This window comes from Vidua macroura, chromosome 14 (genome assembly GCF_024509145.1).
Source record: "Vidua macroura isolate BioBank_ID:100142 chromosome 14, ASM2450914v1, whole genome shotgun sequence".
NCBI lineage: Eukaryota > Metazoa > Chordata > Aves > Passeriformes > Viduidae > Vidua > Vidua macroura.
The window spans coordinates 14,508,998-14,527,118 of NC_071584.1; the positions used below are offsets into that span (position 1 = coordinate 14,508,998).

The window sequence follows — 18,121 nt, forward strand, 5'->3', positions numbered from 1 at the left end:
TTGTTCATCATATGCTGAATTCAGCCTTGGAGTAACTCCAGTGAAAACAAAAGGAGTAACAACAGGAATGGATTAGGCCCAATTGCTTTCACATTTCTCCAACTTGAATTTTCAATTCCAATACTAAAGGAGGAGTCAAAAAAACCCGACCCAACTCATGGCACAGAGACAAATACACTCCAAAATGTAAGTCTGCTTTGTGATGTGACCTCGTGCCCTTTGGAAGGTGCACCAAGGAGGGCTTCCCAAAGCCTACCTAGGGAAAAAACTCTGCTATCATCTGTCAGGAGCAATATATATTCCTGTTTCTGCCACTGTATTGTACCAATTTTCGCACAGAATGGTCAAACCCTGCAGTTTTAGGCTGCTACATTTTGACTACTCACCTTACACATGTCTGAAAAAAACCAGTATCTGCCAAGCTGAAATATAGAGTCATGAGGATTTAATTTAGTTTCATAAAAACATACTGAGGAAGATTAAACAGTGTGTTTTCTGCACCAGCCCTATTTTCCAGAGGGAGCTGTGTTCAGATCAGGAGAGGGCACAGTCTCACCTACAAGTTCTCGTCTGACAGATCATGACCTTGGCATCTCTTTGGTTAAACAGACGTGAACAAGAAGAGAGGAAGTGGAATAAGGACAGAGACAGAGAACCCCAAGCTCCCCTGCTGACTGTGGAGCCTTGCTTTCTTGCAGAGCTTGCTGCACCACTCACTCATTAGCTTTTAAGTTCCTTCTAACTTTGACCTGCTGTTTCCTGCCAGGGCTGATGAGCCATGAGTGCAGAGTCTCTTCCTCTGGGCCAGTTCCTCAGAGCACACTTCCAGTGGCTGCCACATGAAGTTAGCTGAAGAAAAAAATGTTGCTCTTGTTTTCTCTGGAGTTATTCCCAGTGAAATTCCCAGGCTATTCCAGTGTGTTATAAAGGGGGTAACACAATTATCCAGTGATCAAAGAACTAAACTGCAAGTCAGAAATCCTGGGCTCAATTTCTAACTCGTATTCAACCAACACTAACCACATGAGCTCTTTGTGTCTCCACACACTCAAGGGTTTCAATAATAATGATGACACTCAAAGCTACTGCTAAACAAATAAGAAGTTTATGAAACATCACAGATGCACAAAATATTGAGGCCACGTTTGACCCATGAGCTTCACTAGGTGAGTGCAGAGCTTTGTCCAACTGACAGGCTGCAAGTGGAGGAGTTGGGCTCAGCTGCTATCTAGCTCAGAAATCACTGCACATTGTTTGCAAACTTATCAGGAGTGACTTGAATTGTGAATTAGCTTCAGCAAGGCAGCTGGCAGGCTGCTGAGGCATACAATGCCTGCTGAATCTGCACTTCCTGCTGGAGACGTGCAAAGGAGAAGGCAAACTATGAAAGAGCAGAGAAACCGCTCCCAGCTCCAGTCAAAACTACGTGCAGCCCAGGCACAACAAGGCCAGCCACTGATCCAGGGGCCAAAGCAGCATTCCCAGCAGCAGCAGTGCTGATAGCACTCAGCCTCAGCACAGCACTTGCTGTGGAAGGAGCCCAAAGCCCTTTGGGAAGATCATGAGGCTCCCCCACCTTCCCCCAGCTCCTTTCCAGACTGGGTAAGGCCACAGAGCTGGAGGGCAGCAGCTGGACCATCCCAGCCCACGCCGTGACCCTGCAGGCAGCTCTCACACACAGCCCAGAGCTGGTGCTGCCCCGTTTTACACCTTGGTTTCCAGTAAATAACCAAATCTCTGTCCAAAGCAGCAGCAGACACCGAGACCCGTTCAGGCCAGCCTTACCTGAGCACTCACCTGGCCAGGGCTCCATGGCTGGACGCTCTCCATGCAGGCAGACATTCCCTGTGTGCTGCAGGTCACAGAGCTGAAGCTGCTGTACATTCTCCAGGATCTGGGTCTGTGTGTGCCCACTTAGAGAAACAACAGGAAAATGCTTCCTGCGTGCGGTCTGATGGGAACACTGCAGCATCAGCACTTGGGAAAAACCCCAGCTTGTACACTGCAATCCCCTAAACCCAACCAAAATGTGCCACAGCAGGCTCCTGAAAGGCTCCACGGAGCTGGGAAAACAGCCAATGTGCAATGTACTGCTAGGAAAGCTCTCTTACTGTGAGCAGGGCCTATTCACTCATTTCAGGTTGTCAAGCAAATTTGATCCAAGTCCCCTCTAGGACAGGATTGTGTTATCCTTACAGCCACAGAGAACCTTTTTAAAAATCAGCTTTAAGGTAATTGGCCTGAAGAAGCCCATACTCTCACGCTGGGAAGTCAGTGTTGACTCTGAAAGGAAGAGGTTACCTTGTAAGTGAAAAGGAAGAAAACATCAGAAGCTTCTAGCGCCAGAAGCTGCAGGGTCAGTGCAGATCAGGGCACTTCAGGCGGTGTCACCGCTGCTCACCAAACACCGTCCTGCGCTTTGCAAGCCACCAGACGCCATCCCGTGGCCATCCAGATCCCCACACGCTCCCCCCAGCCGCTCCAAAGCTCCCAGCACAGTCAGGGATGCGCTGCTCGCTGGCACTGAGGCTCCCTCCAGTCCTTCATGCCGATGTTCTGTGTTGCTAATGTAAAGCAAGGCTGAGAAAGTTCTGCTACTTCCCCAAAAGTCACGCAGAGAGGCGCAGGCTGGAGGATGTGGCCGGGGCAGGTTGCTGCCTGCATTCAGCTGTTCCACGAGCTTTCTCCCTCAGCGTGAGCCTTCTGGTGGCAGCAAGGACAGCCCCGACACTCTGCAGGAAAACCATGGCATCCTCCACCCCGGGTGTGTGCACCAGCCTGCTGCCAGGCCACGGCCTTCCTGCGGGGTGACTTTCCTCCCCCGGCTCAGTTCCGCTGCTTCATCTGCAGTCCCTTGTCCCACCAGCTCCCTCCTGCTCTCCCACAGTGCCCGAGCTCCTGGAGCACCTTTGCCCCACTCCTACACCCTTAATTCCCCTCTCATTCCCGCTCTGCCCCCAGGAAGAGTTTTGCCCCCATGCAGGACACGTTTGACAGAAGCTGACGATCCTGTGTGCTCACTTTTCAGCTAAAGACACAAAGCAGAGCTTCCAGCCTTGCCTTGGTTGTCCAAAAAACACAACCACAGCCTTTAGGGCTGATGCAAACTCCACGTGAAGGGGGTGGGAGGGAAGCTGTGCAATCCCATAGAAATTCAGCTGGCCCTCCATATCCCTCCTTGTTGCCCATCCAAACTCACCCTACCCATGCTCCTTTCATTGCTCAGCTGCTGTGTTTTAATACAGGAGAGGGGAAAAAAAAAAGGAAAAAAATAAGAAGTGACCAGAAACAAAAAGAGTCCTCAAAGGCAAATGTTTTCTATTACAGCACTAGTTCTTCCAGGGCCTTTGATGTTGCTTCTCCCACACAGAGCTGTTTCTTTCACAGTCTGTTCTTGCACATGAACAAGATGTTACACGTACTCTACATAGCACATCCTCAACTCTTATTCAAAGCATATTTGTCCCAACTCACTGTACTTTGTAACATTTTTCAAACCACTACTCATGCATCATAGGCACAGAGACATTTTTATTCTAGCTCCCCCTTTTCATATTTAATTTTCTTCCAAATTCTTGGAGGTTCTGGTCATAAATAGGGAAGTGTTGACATTAACTAGGGTTGAGAGAGAGCTGTTAAGTTCATGGCAGTAGATGAATGTTTCCAAAATTTTAGGGGCTTGTAGATCTTTGTCAGAGGCTAGAACCAGCATTTATATTTAGATGCTGGATTAGTTAACTTCCATTACATTCTTTATTTTACTTGGGCCCACAGTTTTTAATACCACCTGCTTCTTACCTGCCTATCACAAGCCCTAACTTTTGCATACTGAAAAAATTGTTGAGCACACATTGCATTGATAAACTATTACAGTTCTCATGATAAATTTAAATTGCAAATGATTTGGGGGAAGGAAAATATTTTTGTTCTAGCACAATAGGGCTTTCGTAATCTGTGTTATAAACTATCCAAACACAAGTAATAGCTGGGAGCTTCTGCCAACTTACTCAACTTTGGTGGTAGTTCAAAAGTGGTGGCAGAATGCAGGAGGTTTCATTAGGTATTGCAGGGGTTAAGCTACTCATATTCTGAAAAAATAATCTCATGTCACTGTCTCCAAGATTCATTTAACTCATGTTGTCAAATAGGACTTACTTCTGCATAATCTATATCCAAACACCTTGCAGAATCAAAACACAATGGATGCTTCTTCCAGAAAACATTGCATTATCTGAAAAATAATCAAAAATACCAAACTGTTATACCCCAAGATGAGAGACAGGCAAGAGCCCACCAGGAATTTTACCACAACTATTCAGTAAGATAGGCAACCTGGAGTAATTAAGAGTAAATCATAACTGTGTATAAAAGGTAATAAAATTTTATGGCCCTCAGAAATAAGCTAAGGAAGAACAAGAGTGTTTGAACTCTTGTGCAATGTAAGGAGATGCCTTTTGGACACACAGGAACTGCTTGACAGCCTGGTGTCACTAACTGGCACGTTGAATCACAGGGACTGTTACTGCAAATTTAGGCAGAGACCAAGAGAGACCTGGCCTGGTCAGTTGGAGAGGAACAAAACTTGTGGTCTGTCAGTAATAAATTCTTACTTTACAGTAAGAGGACTTTGGAGGTGGAAGCACATTGGGCTTTTTTGCTGCTACTAAAAATATGCTCAAAAGACTATTGCCTGTGTCTAGAAAAAGAGCCTGGTATCAAACCAGCCAAATTGGTTCACTAAAAATAGGCATTTCTTTGTTCTGTGTTTTCAGGTCTCATTTCTTTTAAACCCCCACAATCTTTTGTGATCATCCAAGCTAACATGCATTCTTTGTTAATAGCAAGAACCCACCTCCTCCCCATCTCCAAACTTCATCATGCAAGAACAACAAACCAAATTGCTCCAGGTTTAAAAAGAAAACGCTGGCCCTGGCATGATAATCAGAGGCAAGACTCAAACCAAAAGGCTTTAAGATCTAAGAGCAAGTAATAAAAAGCAGCTTGAATGCAAAAAGGGTTTGGATTGAAACAAGAGACTTCCGCCAAGTGCCCAGTCCACTCTAAAGGGATAAAGGGATAGCCTGGAGGTGCAGGGACCCTTTACAGTGGTTTCTGTGCCTTTGCATTTGTAGGAACAGCAGCCCTGTCCCTGCAGCAGGAAGCAAACCCCAGCTGTCACCCTTAAACCAGCTCTGTAGCAAAATTACTCCCTCAGAAAACAGACATGCCCTAAAAAAGATTTACTTCTGATTTTAGCCTGATGACCAAGGTCCTTGTTGGGACCTTTGGGAATTTGATAACCAGCCCTTAAGGAAACCCAAACACCAAATCCCCGCCCTCCCCAAAACCAGCTGGAACTGGGAGAATGCTGCTCCAATTCTGATGGGCAAGCACAGCTCCCTCTTTTTGGAGTGGATTAAGCAAAACAGCCCTAGACTTGCCCACAATGAGCCTTTTCCTCTAAGTCTGAACAGGGCAGACCCCCATGAAAAGTCTCAATTGTCTGCATTTCAAAGGAAAAATACATTTTTAATTTGAAAATTAGCTGGGTAAGATTAACTCAAGGCTAAAACTCCTCATTTATTGTTAGGGGAGCAAGTCACTACTTCCTTTTCCCGGGATCTTCTGATACCTTCAGTGACCCATCTTACACTGAGGATTTACCTCAAGAGAGACTAAAATACTCACTGATAGGCAAAGATACTTTCCATCTACTATGGACAGCTGCCATTCATGTAATAGACTTGGAATACAAGGGGCAGTTTGTATAGCTCCAAAAATATCCCTTGGCCTTTACTCCAAAAGAGCAAATGCAACAGGCCCATGACTTCATTAAATTCTTGAACTCATGTTAATGCAAAGCTTTTTTATTATGAAGTTACCAGGAAAATTATATGCCAATGAAATTCATTCCAGGAAAAACGAGTTCTCATCTTAGCTGTCACACAATGTATTAGCAGGGTCTACAGATAAGAATGTGAATATTTGCAAAGAATAATTTCCCTGGGCCAGTCTATTGTGTTTGTGCACCAGAACCTCAGTTCCAAATCTGCATGAGCCTGCTCAAGTTCCACCTCTGCAAACAGCCCCAACATAGACCTGCCTGGAGAAATATGCCAAGCTAAAGCCTTGCATTTAAAATGGTTCTAGCATTTTGAATTGTTAAAATGAGTTCTCTATTTCTATCATGACTTACAAAATATTTTTTTTAAAAATCCCACTTCAGTGTTTTTATGCAGTATGAAGTTCTTCGAGCCTTTCAAGAATGAGTTTTCCAATAAAGTCCGCAGGACTCAGATTTACATCCTCACCCACTGACAGTTTAATTACTTCCATTGTAGGAGAAAGTATTTCATCACATACAGTCAGAAAAACAGCCCCTTAAATACTGGCTCTTGGGCCCATGATCCCCCAATTTGAAATTCAATGAAGGAGAATGAAACATGCACACTGTGATCTATTTCCTGATGCAGAACACTTGATATTATCAAAACACACAGTGTTCCACAGCTGACACACACATTTTTCTAAACCATTGGTAAAATCCTTCCAGCATTTTAAGCCCATGAAATGAGGATTCAGCGTGCTCTGGATATGATCTAAAGGCAGTGCTGGTCAATGAGCTGTACAAAGACCATTGCTGTAATGCTGTGCTAATTAACATATTAAAAATAGTCCATCTAAAATGCTGCTTGAATTACACAGGTATTTTAACTTAGTTCTCAACTATTACAACATTAAAGGTAACTCATCACTGTGATTCTCAGCAAAAGATATGCACTAATGATCCCTTATAAAAAGAAGGAAGTGGGGGTAAGACAGGAATTCTCAGACACTCATCATGGCAATTCAGCAGCAGTAAGTCTGGTGAAGTCATAAAAAACAGTTGTTAAATGTCAATAGTTATACATTAAAGCTGATTACCAGCACCAGCTGGCCTTCTTTCCCAACTGGTGTCCAATTCCCTCGGACAGGACAGGTAACAAAACCAGAAATGCAACTTTTAAAAGTCAGTTTTAGAGTATGCTACAGTATCAATGAACCCTCTAAGCAGTGGCAACTCAAACGCAGAGAACTGCAAGTATCAGTAATCAGCACATTAGAAAACTTTGTTTCAAAATGAACAAGTTGTGTTAGGATCATGAAAGAGAAGCTGGGCCTGCCTCGGGCCTGTTAACACAGCGACATCCATTCATTCTGAAACAACAGACACAGCGTGTGTGCATTACGGATATATTTTATAAAAGAGCAATGTCTTTTACAAGGCCTTCCAAGAGTGGGGAATAGCCAGAACACTACAAAAAGCTGCTGTAACAAGAGTGACTATTTGTGCGCTCGCTTTATGCAGCTTACATTCGAATGTTTACAGAGGCCAGCACTCAGATGGGACTCTCCACTAACAAACAAATCTGGAATACATCAATTGTACAGGTAAATCAGCCAAAATTAAGCAATAGCTATGCTCTTCTCAGGTTTAAGAAAGCATGCAATAGGTTTCCCCCTCCTGCCACCCCTCGTTCAGATTTCCAAATCACAGTACCAGTAAAAGCACGGTAGAAGGGAAGAGGGGCAGAGGTAACGGGGTTGGATTTTATCACAGACTGTTTATCACTATTTTGCAAATGGAAAAGCAGCCTTCTTTAAGCATCAAGAAGGCAGAGAAGATACAGGCATAAATTAAAAAAATAATTAAATGACTTAAGACATCAAAAATTCAAGAAATAGCACTGCGCATATACAAACAAAATTAACATTCAATACTGTAGAGCTCATTTAAAAATGGCACCGATGGACAATATTTTACAATATGCACATTTATTTGAAGTGGGGAACTAATGTTCCACAGGTGGAAATGATCATACAAATAATAGTGCCACTGTTGGCCCATTCTGGTACTTCTTACAATTTAATGGAAACACTTTTAAAAATAATCTGGTATGTACATGTCTTCTGGATACCCAACGGCTTCTTCAGAACAGAAAAAACTATGGTTCTCCCCCGCCCTTTTAGCCAGACAGTATTGCCAGAGATTGTGCTCACATCTAAAGCACATAATCTTACTTTAAATTCAGTGCTATTTTCTTTCAGAAAGATCACAAGTTGTACTTTTAGGTAACAAAAGCATTTATGGTACAAACATTCAAAAATGGAAGCTTATGATTCTGGCAGACAACGTTGCGTATTAAATACAAACCAGCCAGCAATTACTGAACATAAAAAACTTATTCAATCATAAAAAAATACTATAATTCATCACCACAGACTTTTTACAGAGTTATAAATAATAAATAGCATAACACAGTAGATTACAAACGGATTTCTTTTGCCCCGTTATAGTCTTTAAAAAGTAAAATATCTGTTCCTACCTCAGACTGACCAAGGTACTGTATCAAGACTACTCATAGCTCAAAGAGAACTCCTTCACCAAGCAATTTGCAGAGCTTGTATCCAATCCAAAGCCTTTCCTCAGGAATCCAATGTTTGCTGAGCTGTTTGCTCTGCTCATGACCAAGAAAGGGACAAACTCCGCCCCGAGCAGCTGCAAAGGGTCTCACCTTGGCTGCCCCCAGCACCTCCACACCTCGGAAAGGAACACAAAGGGAAGCAGCACCCCTGACAGACTTGGGTAAGCACTCTATAAACAAGCTGTACACAAAGGACTTTCCCCACCCACCCCTCTGGTTTACATTCCATAATTTTGTAACAATGTCCCCTAAGGCACAAAAATACTTATGACCTCAATGCCACAGGAGACATCGATGGTGCCATACATGGTTCTCCTACACAGTAGTTTAATTAACTTAGTTATCTGCACTGTATGTCTTCAATCGAGGTGTGGTTTAATTTTTCCTGGCCAAATCTTGCTGAATAATGACCTTATTTCATACAATCTGTAGGACAAATGTTCTGGGAAGAGAACTATGCAGCTAATTTAATTGCTTGCAGAGTATTATTATTTCTTCACTGATGGCAAAAGTGACAGACATTAGTTATTCTGCTGTGGGGTTTTTAGTTTAATGTAATAGAGTGAGATTTCCACACTCAATGTGGTCTTCTGTAAATGAATTCATAAAAATGACTAGCAGCACTAAGGAAATAAAATATTTTTTCTCCCTTCCATAAAGGAATTTGAGGCTAGTGACTAAAAAAAAAAAAAAAAAAAAAAAGCAAGAGTAATTTTACTCAATAGTAGAAGTGCCAGAGAATAAATTAGTATTTTCAAATCCTTCCAAACCAAGTTATTTCCCTAGACATAGCGACCATAATGATAGAAGTACATTCCTAATAATTGCAACACTAATAGGTAAATACCTATTCCTGGAATCAAAAAGTGTACGCAAGTTCCTGAAAGCAAAAGTTAGTATAATATCAGCAGACATCTTGTTTAAAAAATAAATTTGCAAAACCAGACATTAATATGGTCTACAATGTCCATTAAATGGATAAATTTAAAAAAAAAAATCACTGGAAAGTAGCCAAGGATTACAGTAACAACAATTTTTCCTTTTAATAAACCTCATATGAATGGTTCAAGGATCAGAGTTCATTTCTCTGTACGAGTGTACAGGAAGGGGACAGCACAGCCAGACACTGACTCAGGACTTGGTAAAGTCACTTGGGTGAGAAGTCATCCATCAGAATGAACGAGGAGCAGGAGTTGGAGCACGTCACTGGAGACTCCGTGGTGATGCTGCCTTTAGTCAGGGAATCAGAGGAAGAGCCAACACTGCTGCTGCTCCCGTCGAGAATATCCGAGGACAGGCTGGGGAAAGGGAAAAAGGTCCTTTAGTGCAGGGGCACGAGGCTCTGAACAAAGCTGACATGCTTCACCCTTGGACAGGACTTGTAGGAGACCTATACTACCACTCAGTCTTTACTGCAAGACTGGCAGCCCTGAAAACTCCTTGTTTTCTGTAGCATGTTAGAGATATTCATGCTCCTCACGGGAATGAGGAGCAGAATTATTGGGTTTTTTTAACATGCAGAATAAATTATGAAGGTGATTTTAATCAGACATAGAAAGGAGGTGACAACAAGTAAGTATAAAACCTTAAAAGCTTATAGTAAAGGAAAAATAATAAATTAATCAGCAATGCAGCAAAGATGTCATTAATTAGCTGGTATGCTCTTTAACATGGCACTATTCAAAGCAAGATTGAGACTTATTTTTCTCACAGAATTCCTGTGTTTGGATTTTGAAGTCTAGATACAAGATCCCAGAGGGCACATAAATTGATGCTTTTACAATTTAGGGGGAAGCAACATGGCAAAACCATCTAGGCAGTTTCAAGTCTGTAGGTAAACTGAAATTAAAGTGATAACAGCTGATATTTTTGAATACTTAGTATCGGATTCAATACAATTTATGATTGTAATAAAGAAAGATAATACTAAAAATTGTGAACTTAGGGACAAGAACAATTAAGTACCCACACACATTTCCTAATTATTCAGTGAAGTGCCACAGACTCTGTATGACCACTGCCTACAACATACTGTAACGATGAACCAAAGTAACTGTGCTTATGAATCAACAGGGATTTGTAACAATTATATGCAGTGTAAAGGCTTTGATACCCAAAATCAAGGCTAGAGTCTGTTCAGGAAGAATTGATCAAAGGAGAAGGAGCACTGTCACAGGACCCTACCACAGGATAGCTTCCATGAATACACATGAAGTTTGTTTTTTTTTTTTCCTGGAAAAAAAAAACTAGAAAGCTTGTGATAAATGCACATTACTTGTTTTGGCATTTCAGGGCACATGAAATATTTTACCATGAACTGAGATCTGTCAGATGTGTAACATCTGGAGAAAGCATGTTGGTTGTTCCTTGGAAAAGTCTCTTTGGCTGACTTTCAGTTTCCATTTCACCTAAGGAAAACAGTGCAAATAATCAAACTCACTTGAGTCTCTGCAACATCCTTTTAATATTTGTCTGCTGTAAAAAACAGGTTTGACCTACAACACTCCAAGGTTGAATTTGTAACACCAGTTCTCTAATTCAGCCAACCAAGCACCTGGCTAAGACATCAATTTGATGACAGCTCTTGTTCAACCATCCAGTCCATCCTAAGCTAAAAATTTAGCAGTATCTGAGGGGCTACAATGATCTCAAAGACATAAAACTTGCTACTTGTACTGCAATCAGACAAAATAATCTAAAGCAAACTAATTACCAGACTTAGTTTTAAGTAAACAGCTGAGATGAGGTAACTGATATAAGTCAAAATATGAAGTTTAAAATTGTTAGTGATTATGAAAATAACAATGACAGCGGGGTTCAGTTTCACCCTCCCCTGTACAACAAATTCTGATGCATGAGTACACTTTTATAGGAAAGCTGAATGGAATAAATTCCACATAAAAATGTGGAAGCATTTCCACTTACTCATGGATCACACTGTCTTTGTACCTGTAACCATCCACAGACATTAAGAGATTAAATATGAGGGGGAGAATTAATGTAATCTGTTTAGTATAATCTGCAGTGAGAATGAGCTGACTCACTAATAGCTGCTCTACAACACACATTTGAAAATATCATGAACTTGAAAATTTAAAAAAAAACCCTCTCAACTACAGTGTATTTTCATTCTTACTTTGAGGGGAAAATAAAGCATGAAATGGTAACAATTTTCTGGCTTTTACCTACACTTTGCAGTAGTTGCAGAGTCAGTTCAAAAACCTGACAGAGGCTGAGCATTATACCAAACCACTCTATACATTCTGCAACAGAATCACACTGCACATTTTATAAAAGATTGGGAACTTCCAAACTTTTCATTTCCTTCAGCCCACAGGGATACATTCCTATCTTAAGGCAAGGAATAATTGCTTCTAGCAAACAGAATGGCAAAAAAACATTTATAAAGTACTTGGTCTTGCAGAAAAATGAACACAACACCAACTTAGGTAACACTTTTGCCCCTTAAATTTCACAGAGACAAATCTGCACTGCTACAATACATTGCAGAGTCCACCAGTATGGCAGTGAAAAGTTCTTCAGTTCATGTCTTTCCATCTCCTACTATAAATCTACAGCTAAAATTCAGAAAAAAACAGGACCATGTATTTAGGAAAAGAAAGTTCATTTAAATGGATAAGATGTCTCAAAATCAAGCAGCATTTTGAAAGTTTCTTGATATTTCAAGAAAGAAAAGGAAAACTCCTATCTCCACTTCATAAAAGATGATCCATGGGAGCACATGGATTTGGTGAGGAAAGGCTTGTCTTTCTACCTGCACTGCTTTTACAATTTGTGTAAAGTGTAAGTGTGGATATTTATTCCTTACTGATCATTTAACTTAATAAACTTTTGTTCATTTTTAGTACCGCTAAAATTCACAGAAAATAAAAGCCAAGATAGAACTGACATCTATGAGAAAACTTGTCTCTCTCCTCTCTCAAATCAGTACCAGTTAGACAATGTTGTTTATCTGACAGGAGAATCAGTACTAAAAAAGAAAAAAAGCATAACAAAACCAGTAACTTTTCTCAAAGCCTAAATGTAAGTCTTGTACAATAAAAGGACGTTTTGGTGCAGTTAAGAATGCCTAAGTTAAAAAAAAAAAAAAAAAACAGAAAGGATAAGCATAGCTAAAGGCACACTTTAAAAATATCTCATTTTTACAGTTCTACTGTGGAGATTTGATTGAGGATGATACTTGAAAATCTCCAATATGGAACAGTTCCAGGAAAGAAAGCATTTTCCCCCTTCAGGAAGAAAGGGCACTGATCTATTCCATTTCTGTAAACACTCACCTTCTGAACTTTTAGAGTGAAAACAAACATTCAGTACTAAGTTTAGAAGATACTGCATGATAAGCAACATTCCTAAGATGACCTGAAGGGTGTGCACTGTTCAGTGGTACTTGTAGGAATGTTATGAACATTTGTAAGCTCTGACATTTAATTTGATGTATAACAAAATTTGCCTCTGTCAAGCAGTAGCTGTTTATTAAGGTTTTCATTCCTATGTTTTAGATTAGCTACTTTACGTTGTATTTTTGAGTTTTGCCTGGCAAATTCTAGTTCACTGTGGATACAAGTGCATTGTATTTACAGAATAACAAATAATGTATCCAGCTAGGAAACTACATCCATATTAAAACATCTGGTAAGGAAAATACATGTACCTTTTCTTTTAATGGGGCCAAGAACACTGGGCCTGATACAGTTGATTGGACTTTGACTCCTCCTGCTGAAGAGAGAATACTGAGAGTCAGGCCTGTAAAGGTTCCAATTTGCATCAAATCAACACAACCACAGCATATGAAGCATTCTGCAAAGTTATTTCTGCACAACTGTAATTCTTGTGGAATCTAAATACATAGATAACAAATAAGGGCTGCCTATTAGAGCAGATTATCTGCCACACGAGTTGTAGAAGATTTTCTAAGGTTTTCTCCTTCCCTTAGTGAATCACATCCTCATGTCAATCCTTTTCTAAATTTAGCAGTGTATTTATATAAAAGTAATCTGCTGACAAAGTTAATTTGAAATACCTGAGGACTTCCCCCCAAGTTACCAAGTCTAGTTTAAAGTTGACACATGCTGTATAAGAGCACACACATAAAGCTGCCATTGGTGAAAGATGAACTTTCAGAGCATTTTTATGTGGCACTGCTTTGGCAGTTGTAAAACTGAAGTCTCTTTTAATGCCTTAACTTAATTTAAGCCTTTGGCTTAAATTCCAATGTTAGCACAACACACACTGATTACTTACTTGCAGAATCGCCTTGTTGGACTGGGAATAGGGCTTGGAGGTAATCCATTACTGCTCACAAACATTTGCAACGATGGTGAAAAACATTGCTGCAGGAAGAAATGAAGATAGTTTAGAATTTCCTTTAAAATATTCAGATGTTACACTCCACCCTCCAAAACAAACATCCCCCCTTCTATTCCCTTTTTATTCTTAAACAAAAGCTAGCAACAGATTACACAGACTATCAAATATAACATTACAAGTATTAGAACTTAACTTACAAAAACATACTGGCCCGTGCAATTCTGCTCAGATTAAGCTAAAATTGAAACCCACAAGAGAAGTAAAACTGTTCTCCAAATAAGAGAATTGTTTCTGTTCTTTCTTACATTTAGAAACAGCAGTACAGTACTCAGGACTTAGTTCTTTCAGGGGGCTTGTTAAACAAACAAGTTGAGTTAACTCAAAATACATCTGACCTGAAAACTGACAATATTCCAGAATAAAACAGGATATTTAGGTCTGTGATTCTGCAGCTAATCTGAGCTTAGCCCATCAATGCTTCTAGCTAAACACAAAAATCTTTCTGTCAAGTTATCTGCTAGTGTTTTACAGTCAGAATTCCAAAGGTACAGAACCATCTGTCAGCATCAGTGTTTTCCCAGGAACACATTTACCCAGCACTCATAAGTGGCTGTCATATGCACCAATCTGGTAGAAGCACACAGATTGCTCCTTTTTTGTACAAAAAGCAGAATCACTCAAGAGCGTGCCAACAAGGTCAAGCAGCCCATCTTCAAACCCAGGTGCCAGTTTCCTGTGCTACATTTCATTTTTCCACTCCTCACTGGAAAAGTAGTTTATCTAACATCCAGCTCTTTCTCTGGCATCTGCCGCCAGTTTTCAGTATGAGTTCAACACACCCAAGTTCTCCTTCAGAGTGCATTTGTGCCTTCCTTTCCATAAATGATGGACACATTTTCATCTCTCACTATACAGATTTGCAGTCCAATTTTGGTGCTTCTTCCCCAGAATCCCCCTACTTCTGCACCCACAGATCCTGTCCAGGACTATTTTCATGACCTCTTCCAGCTTCCCTAGAACCAGAACCCCAACCCAGCCGAACACTTCACAAACAGCAGTAACTGAAAACATCCAGTGTGTCACTGCTTAAACTCTGCAGGCTCCCAGATGGCAACCATTTGATTCTAAGAAACCAACAAAATATGGATTTGGCTTTTTTGGTGCTTTTTCAGAGTTTTTTTTTAAACGATGAAACAATTTGTGAAGCTACAGATCTTGACAGTTCAGCTTGGTTTAGATTTCTGAAATATTGTCTCAGCCTGGTATTTCACTTATCCTACCTTTCCTATTCCTCTTGTAGGTGAAGGTGCAGGCGAAACTGGAATGAAGTCTATTCTCTTTGGGGAAAAAGATTTCTCAGACTTGTCCAAGTCATTGTCGCTCTGTGAATACAAGGTTTCAGACTTATCACCGGCACAGGACATTACCTTGAAATCCAAGGCACAACCTTCTAATGGAAAGTCATTGGGTCAAATGCACAAAGTAGCTAAAGCAGATGGGCTTAAATTCTTCATAAATTATTTTCACAGTTAATTCCTCTCTTTCCCTTAAATTTGTCATTTGAGTGTAAAAGTAGAATTAAATAGGAAACATCTATAAAAAGATTACCAGGCTCAAGCTTTCCTCCCATGACTGGCTTATCTGCATTGCTGTCTGCACTTCCCTAGAATACAAAAAACCCCATCAGTAGCTACAAAGAGGATAATTCTGGCTAATTTATCATCTTCTTTCAATAATACTCACCTTTCATGTGCTGCTTCTCTGTTCATTAAATCCACTCCTTCCTCCTGCAAGAGATAAACATCCTAAATTTTCCCATAACATTTGATTCATCACAGGTACTTGAAATAACACTCGTGATTCCATTATTTGCCATCAGGATTGAAATATGAACAGCAGAACCACCACACAGAAAGACAGGACAGCCACCAGCCCAGCTCTCTGCTTCTCTCAAATACTTCTAAAATGCAAGATAGCTTAAACACAACAATAAGCCTTGCAAGGCCACTTCCTTGTTGAAATTAAGTCTTAAGAAAGATTCCATTTTCTTTAGTACTTGAAATAAGAAACCCCCACTGTGCAAGTACTTCAATATCATACAGTACTGTTCATTCTGTCGCTGAATACACAGATAAAAACTCCACTTACCCTTCTGATCTGATGAAGTCGGCTGCTAGGAATACGAATAGGAGATGATGACAAAAACTGGAAAAAAAAGTGACAGCCACAATGATTAAATCACACACAACTGCTTGCATGCACACTATTTACCATCAACTACATTCTTAGGGAGTTCAAAATGAGCTGCACAACTACATGTGGATGACTCAAACAACGTTGCAAAAAAGCAAACACTGACCTTCAAGAGAAAAGACTTGTTTTACCACTTTACAAATTCCTTGTATCACTCAGCAAGTGGCAGGGATCTGACTTGCAGGCAGATACTGCCCAGCATCTCAAGCACACAAATAGCTACAGATGCCATTTGGACAAGGGAGATACTACAAATGAAACTGTGATTGTTACACCATTCCCCATTGCTCAGGATATGACAAACTCCTGTAGGACACCTTACTCAACCTGCTGGCTATTGTAAAGGAGAAATCTCAGTGCTTCAACTCAGTCTTGAACAACACTCCCTAAAGCTTAAGTTCTGCAAGTTTTCAATTGTGTGCAATTTTATGCACCTAATTCCTCTGGAACTCCAACACCACATATAAATGGGCCAACAGTTCCCACTCAGGATGGCCGTGTGTCCAATGTCTCACTGACTGACACACTCCAAAATTCTGGATTCTTAAGAAGTCTCACAACAGAAGACTTTGAACTAAAAATCCCTGACACCTTTCCTGAACAGAAGACAGGATTTTAAGGTTTTGAGAAAAGCAATATTTAATCTTCACTACCCTCAGACAAGACAATTTCAGTGGAAGGAGCACATAAATCCCTCACCTGACAAGGAGAGGGTAGAAAAAAAGAAATGCAACATCTTTGAAAAGTTAAACAACTGCAGTAGTGTACACTGCCAGATTTATAACAGAGAGCAACAAATAAATTCCCCTTCTTTCAGTGATTTTCTGAGGATAGTGTTCTGCCTTTGCAAAAAAAGAGCATATGTCAAACAGGTCAACAAAGAACTTTGACACTGTCCATTTTCAGAACAAAGTAAAACACCCTTTCAAGACACTTAATTCTGATACCATTCTACTCTTCTAATACAGGCTTAAATTAACTTTAAAACTGGACTTAATATGGGAAATCACATAAAACGTCAACTGCTCTTGTCTTCTTGGGGACAGTCAACACACCAGTATTATTTCATTATAAGTTGCAGTTAGAGGTGAAAAAATGTTTATTCTGCAGCTTGGAAGCTTGCTAGGATACTCAGTGCAAATACAAATCAAGTTTAACTTCATTTCTCTACTCCAATTATTCCTTGCTGGGTGTAAACATGACATGCTTAAGATTCCTCACCATTCCATGACGGCTCATAACTGTTGTGCTGTTCCTGCGAGTCCGCAACACGTAAGGCTGAAACACCTGGGAGTTGTCACTGCAGGGGGAGAAAACAAAGTTTTGTGAACAGCTTTTTTGGGTGCGCTTTACTGAAAGCTCCACAGCGCTGTGACAGGCGCTGCGGCCTCCAGAGCGCTGAAAACATCATTTTATTCGAACAGGAGCACAGCCGTCGCCGGGAGCGCGGCGAGCACCTTCCCTGAACCGAGGGGGGACAACGGGGCACTGGCGGCGCACCCGTGGGACAAGGGACACGATCCGCAGGCCGCTGAGGGAGCGCCGGGCCTGGCCCAGGCCCCCGGCGAGGCCGGCGGGCAGCGGCGACCCCGGGGCTCGATGAGCCGAGCCCCCCGGGCCCCTCACCTGAGCCCGTGGATGAGCGGGGCGCTGTTCGACCGCCTCAGGCCGCCGCCGTCGCCCGGGGCCGCGGCGCTCCCCGGCGGCAGCTCCAGGTCCAGCTCCATCTTCTCCTGAGCCATCGCGGCGGCTCCGGCTCCTCCGCCCCGCCGCGGCGCCCATTCACTGCCGGCGGCCGCCGCGGCTCCTCGGGCCGCCGCCGCCCCGGCCCTACAGGCCCCGCGGGCGGCGCCGCGGGCTCAGCCCGGGGGCGCGCCGGGCCCGGCGGGGGGGGCGGCCGCAGCAGCGCCGCATCCCGGGGGCGGCCCGGGGGCGGCCAATTCCTCCAGCGGCTGCAGCCGGTGCCGCTGCCCGCGGTGGCGGTGGGAGCGCTCCCGCTGCTCCCGGTGCTCCCCTCGGTGCCGACCGCGCTCCGCGCCCGCCGCCGCCGCGCACTGCGCGCTGCGCATGCGCGA

The 18,121-nt window shown here is 42.1% G+C and overlaps 1 protein-coding gene and 1 non-coding gene across 2 annotated transcripts; both read right to left on the reverse strand.

Annotated features, from left to right (window-relative positions):
• Nucleotides 1-6,298: 6,298 nt before the first annotated feature.
• On the reverse strand, nt 6,299-17,876 carry LOC128814451 (P2R1A-PPP2R2A-interacting phosphatase regulator 1-like). Its single transcript, XM_053990293.1, has 10 exons — nt 17,673-17,876; nt 17,268-17,346; nt 15,942-15,998; nt 15,537-15,580; nt 15,402-15,456; nt 15,074-15,175; nt 13,728-13,816; nt 13,138-13,202; nt 10,777-10,873; nt 6,299-9,763 (listed from the first exon to the last, which is right to left on the reverse strand). Exons 1-10 carry the CDS (start codon nt 17,786-17,788, stop codon nt 9,613-9,615), a joined length of 855 nt encoding a protein of 284 aa, XP_053846268.1. The 5' UTR covers nt 17,789-17,876; the 3' UTR covers nt 6,299-9,612.
• On the reverse strand, nt 9,843-9,986 carry LOC128814653 (small nucleolar RNA U109). Its single transcript, XR_008439446.1, has one exon. It is a non-coding gene; the product is annotated as a small nucleolar RNA U109 (small nucleolar RNA).
• Nucleotides 17,877-18,121: the final 245 nt, after the last annotated feature.

Coding starts and splice junctions, on each gene's coding strand:
- LOC128814451 (XM_053990293.1), bottom strand. CDS start 17,788: ATGGCTCAGGAGAAGATGGAGCTGGACCTGGAGCTGCCGCCGGGGAGC. Junction 15,999..17,267: donor TTATGAGCCGTCATGGAATG/GTGAGGAATCTT, acceptor TTTTTTTTCCAG/TTTTTGTCATCATCTCCTAT. Junction 9,764..10,776: donor CTGACAGATCTCAGTTCATG/GTAAAATATTTC, acceptor CCCTTTCCCCAG/CCTGTCCTCGGATATTCTCG.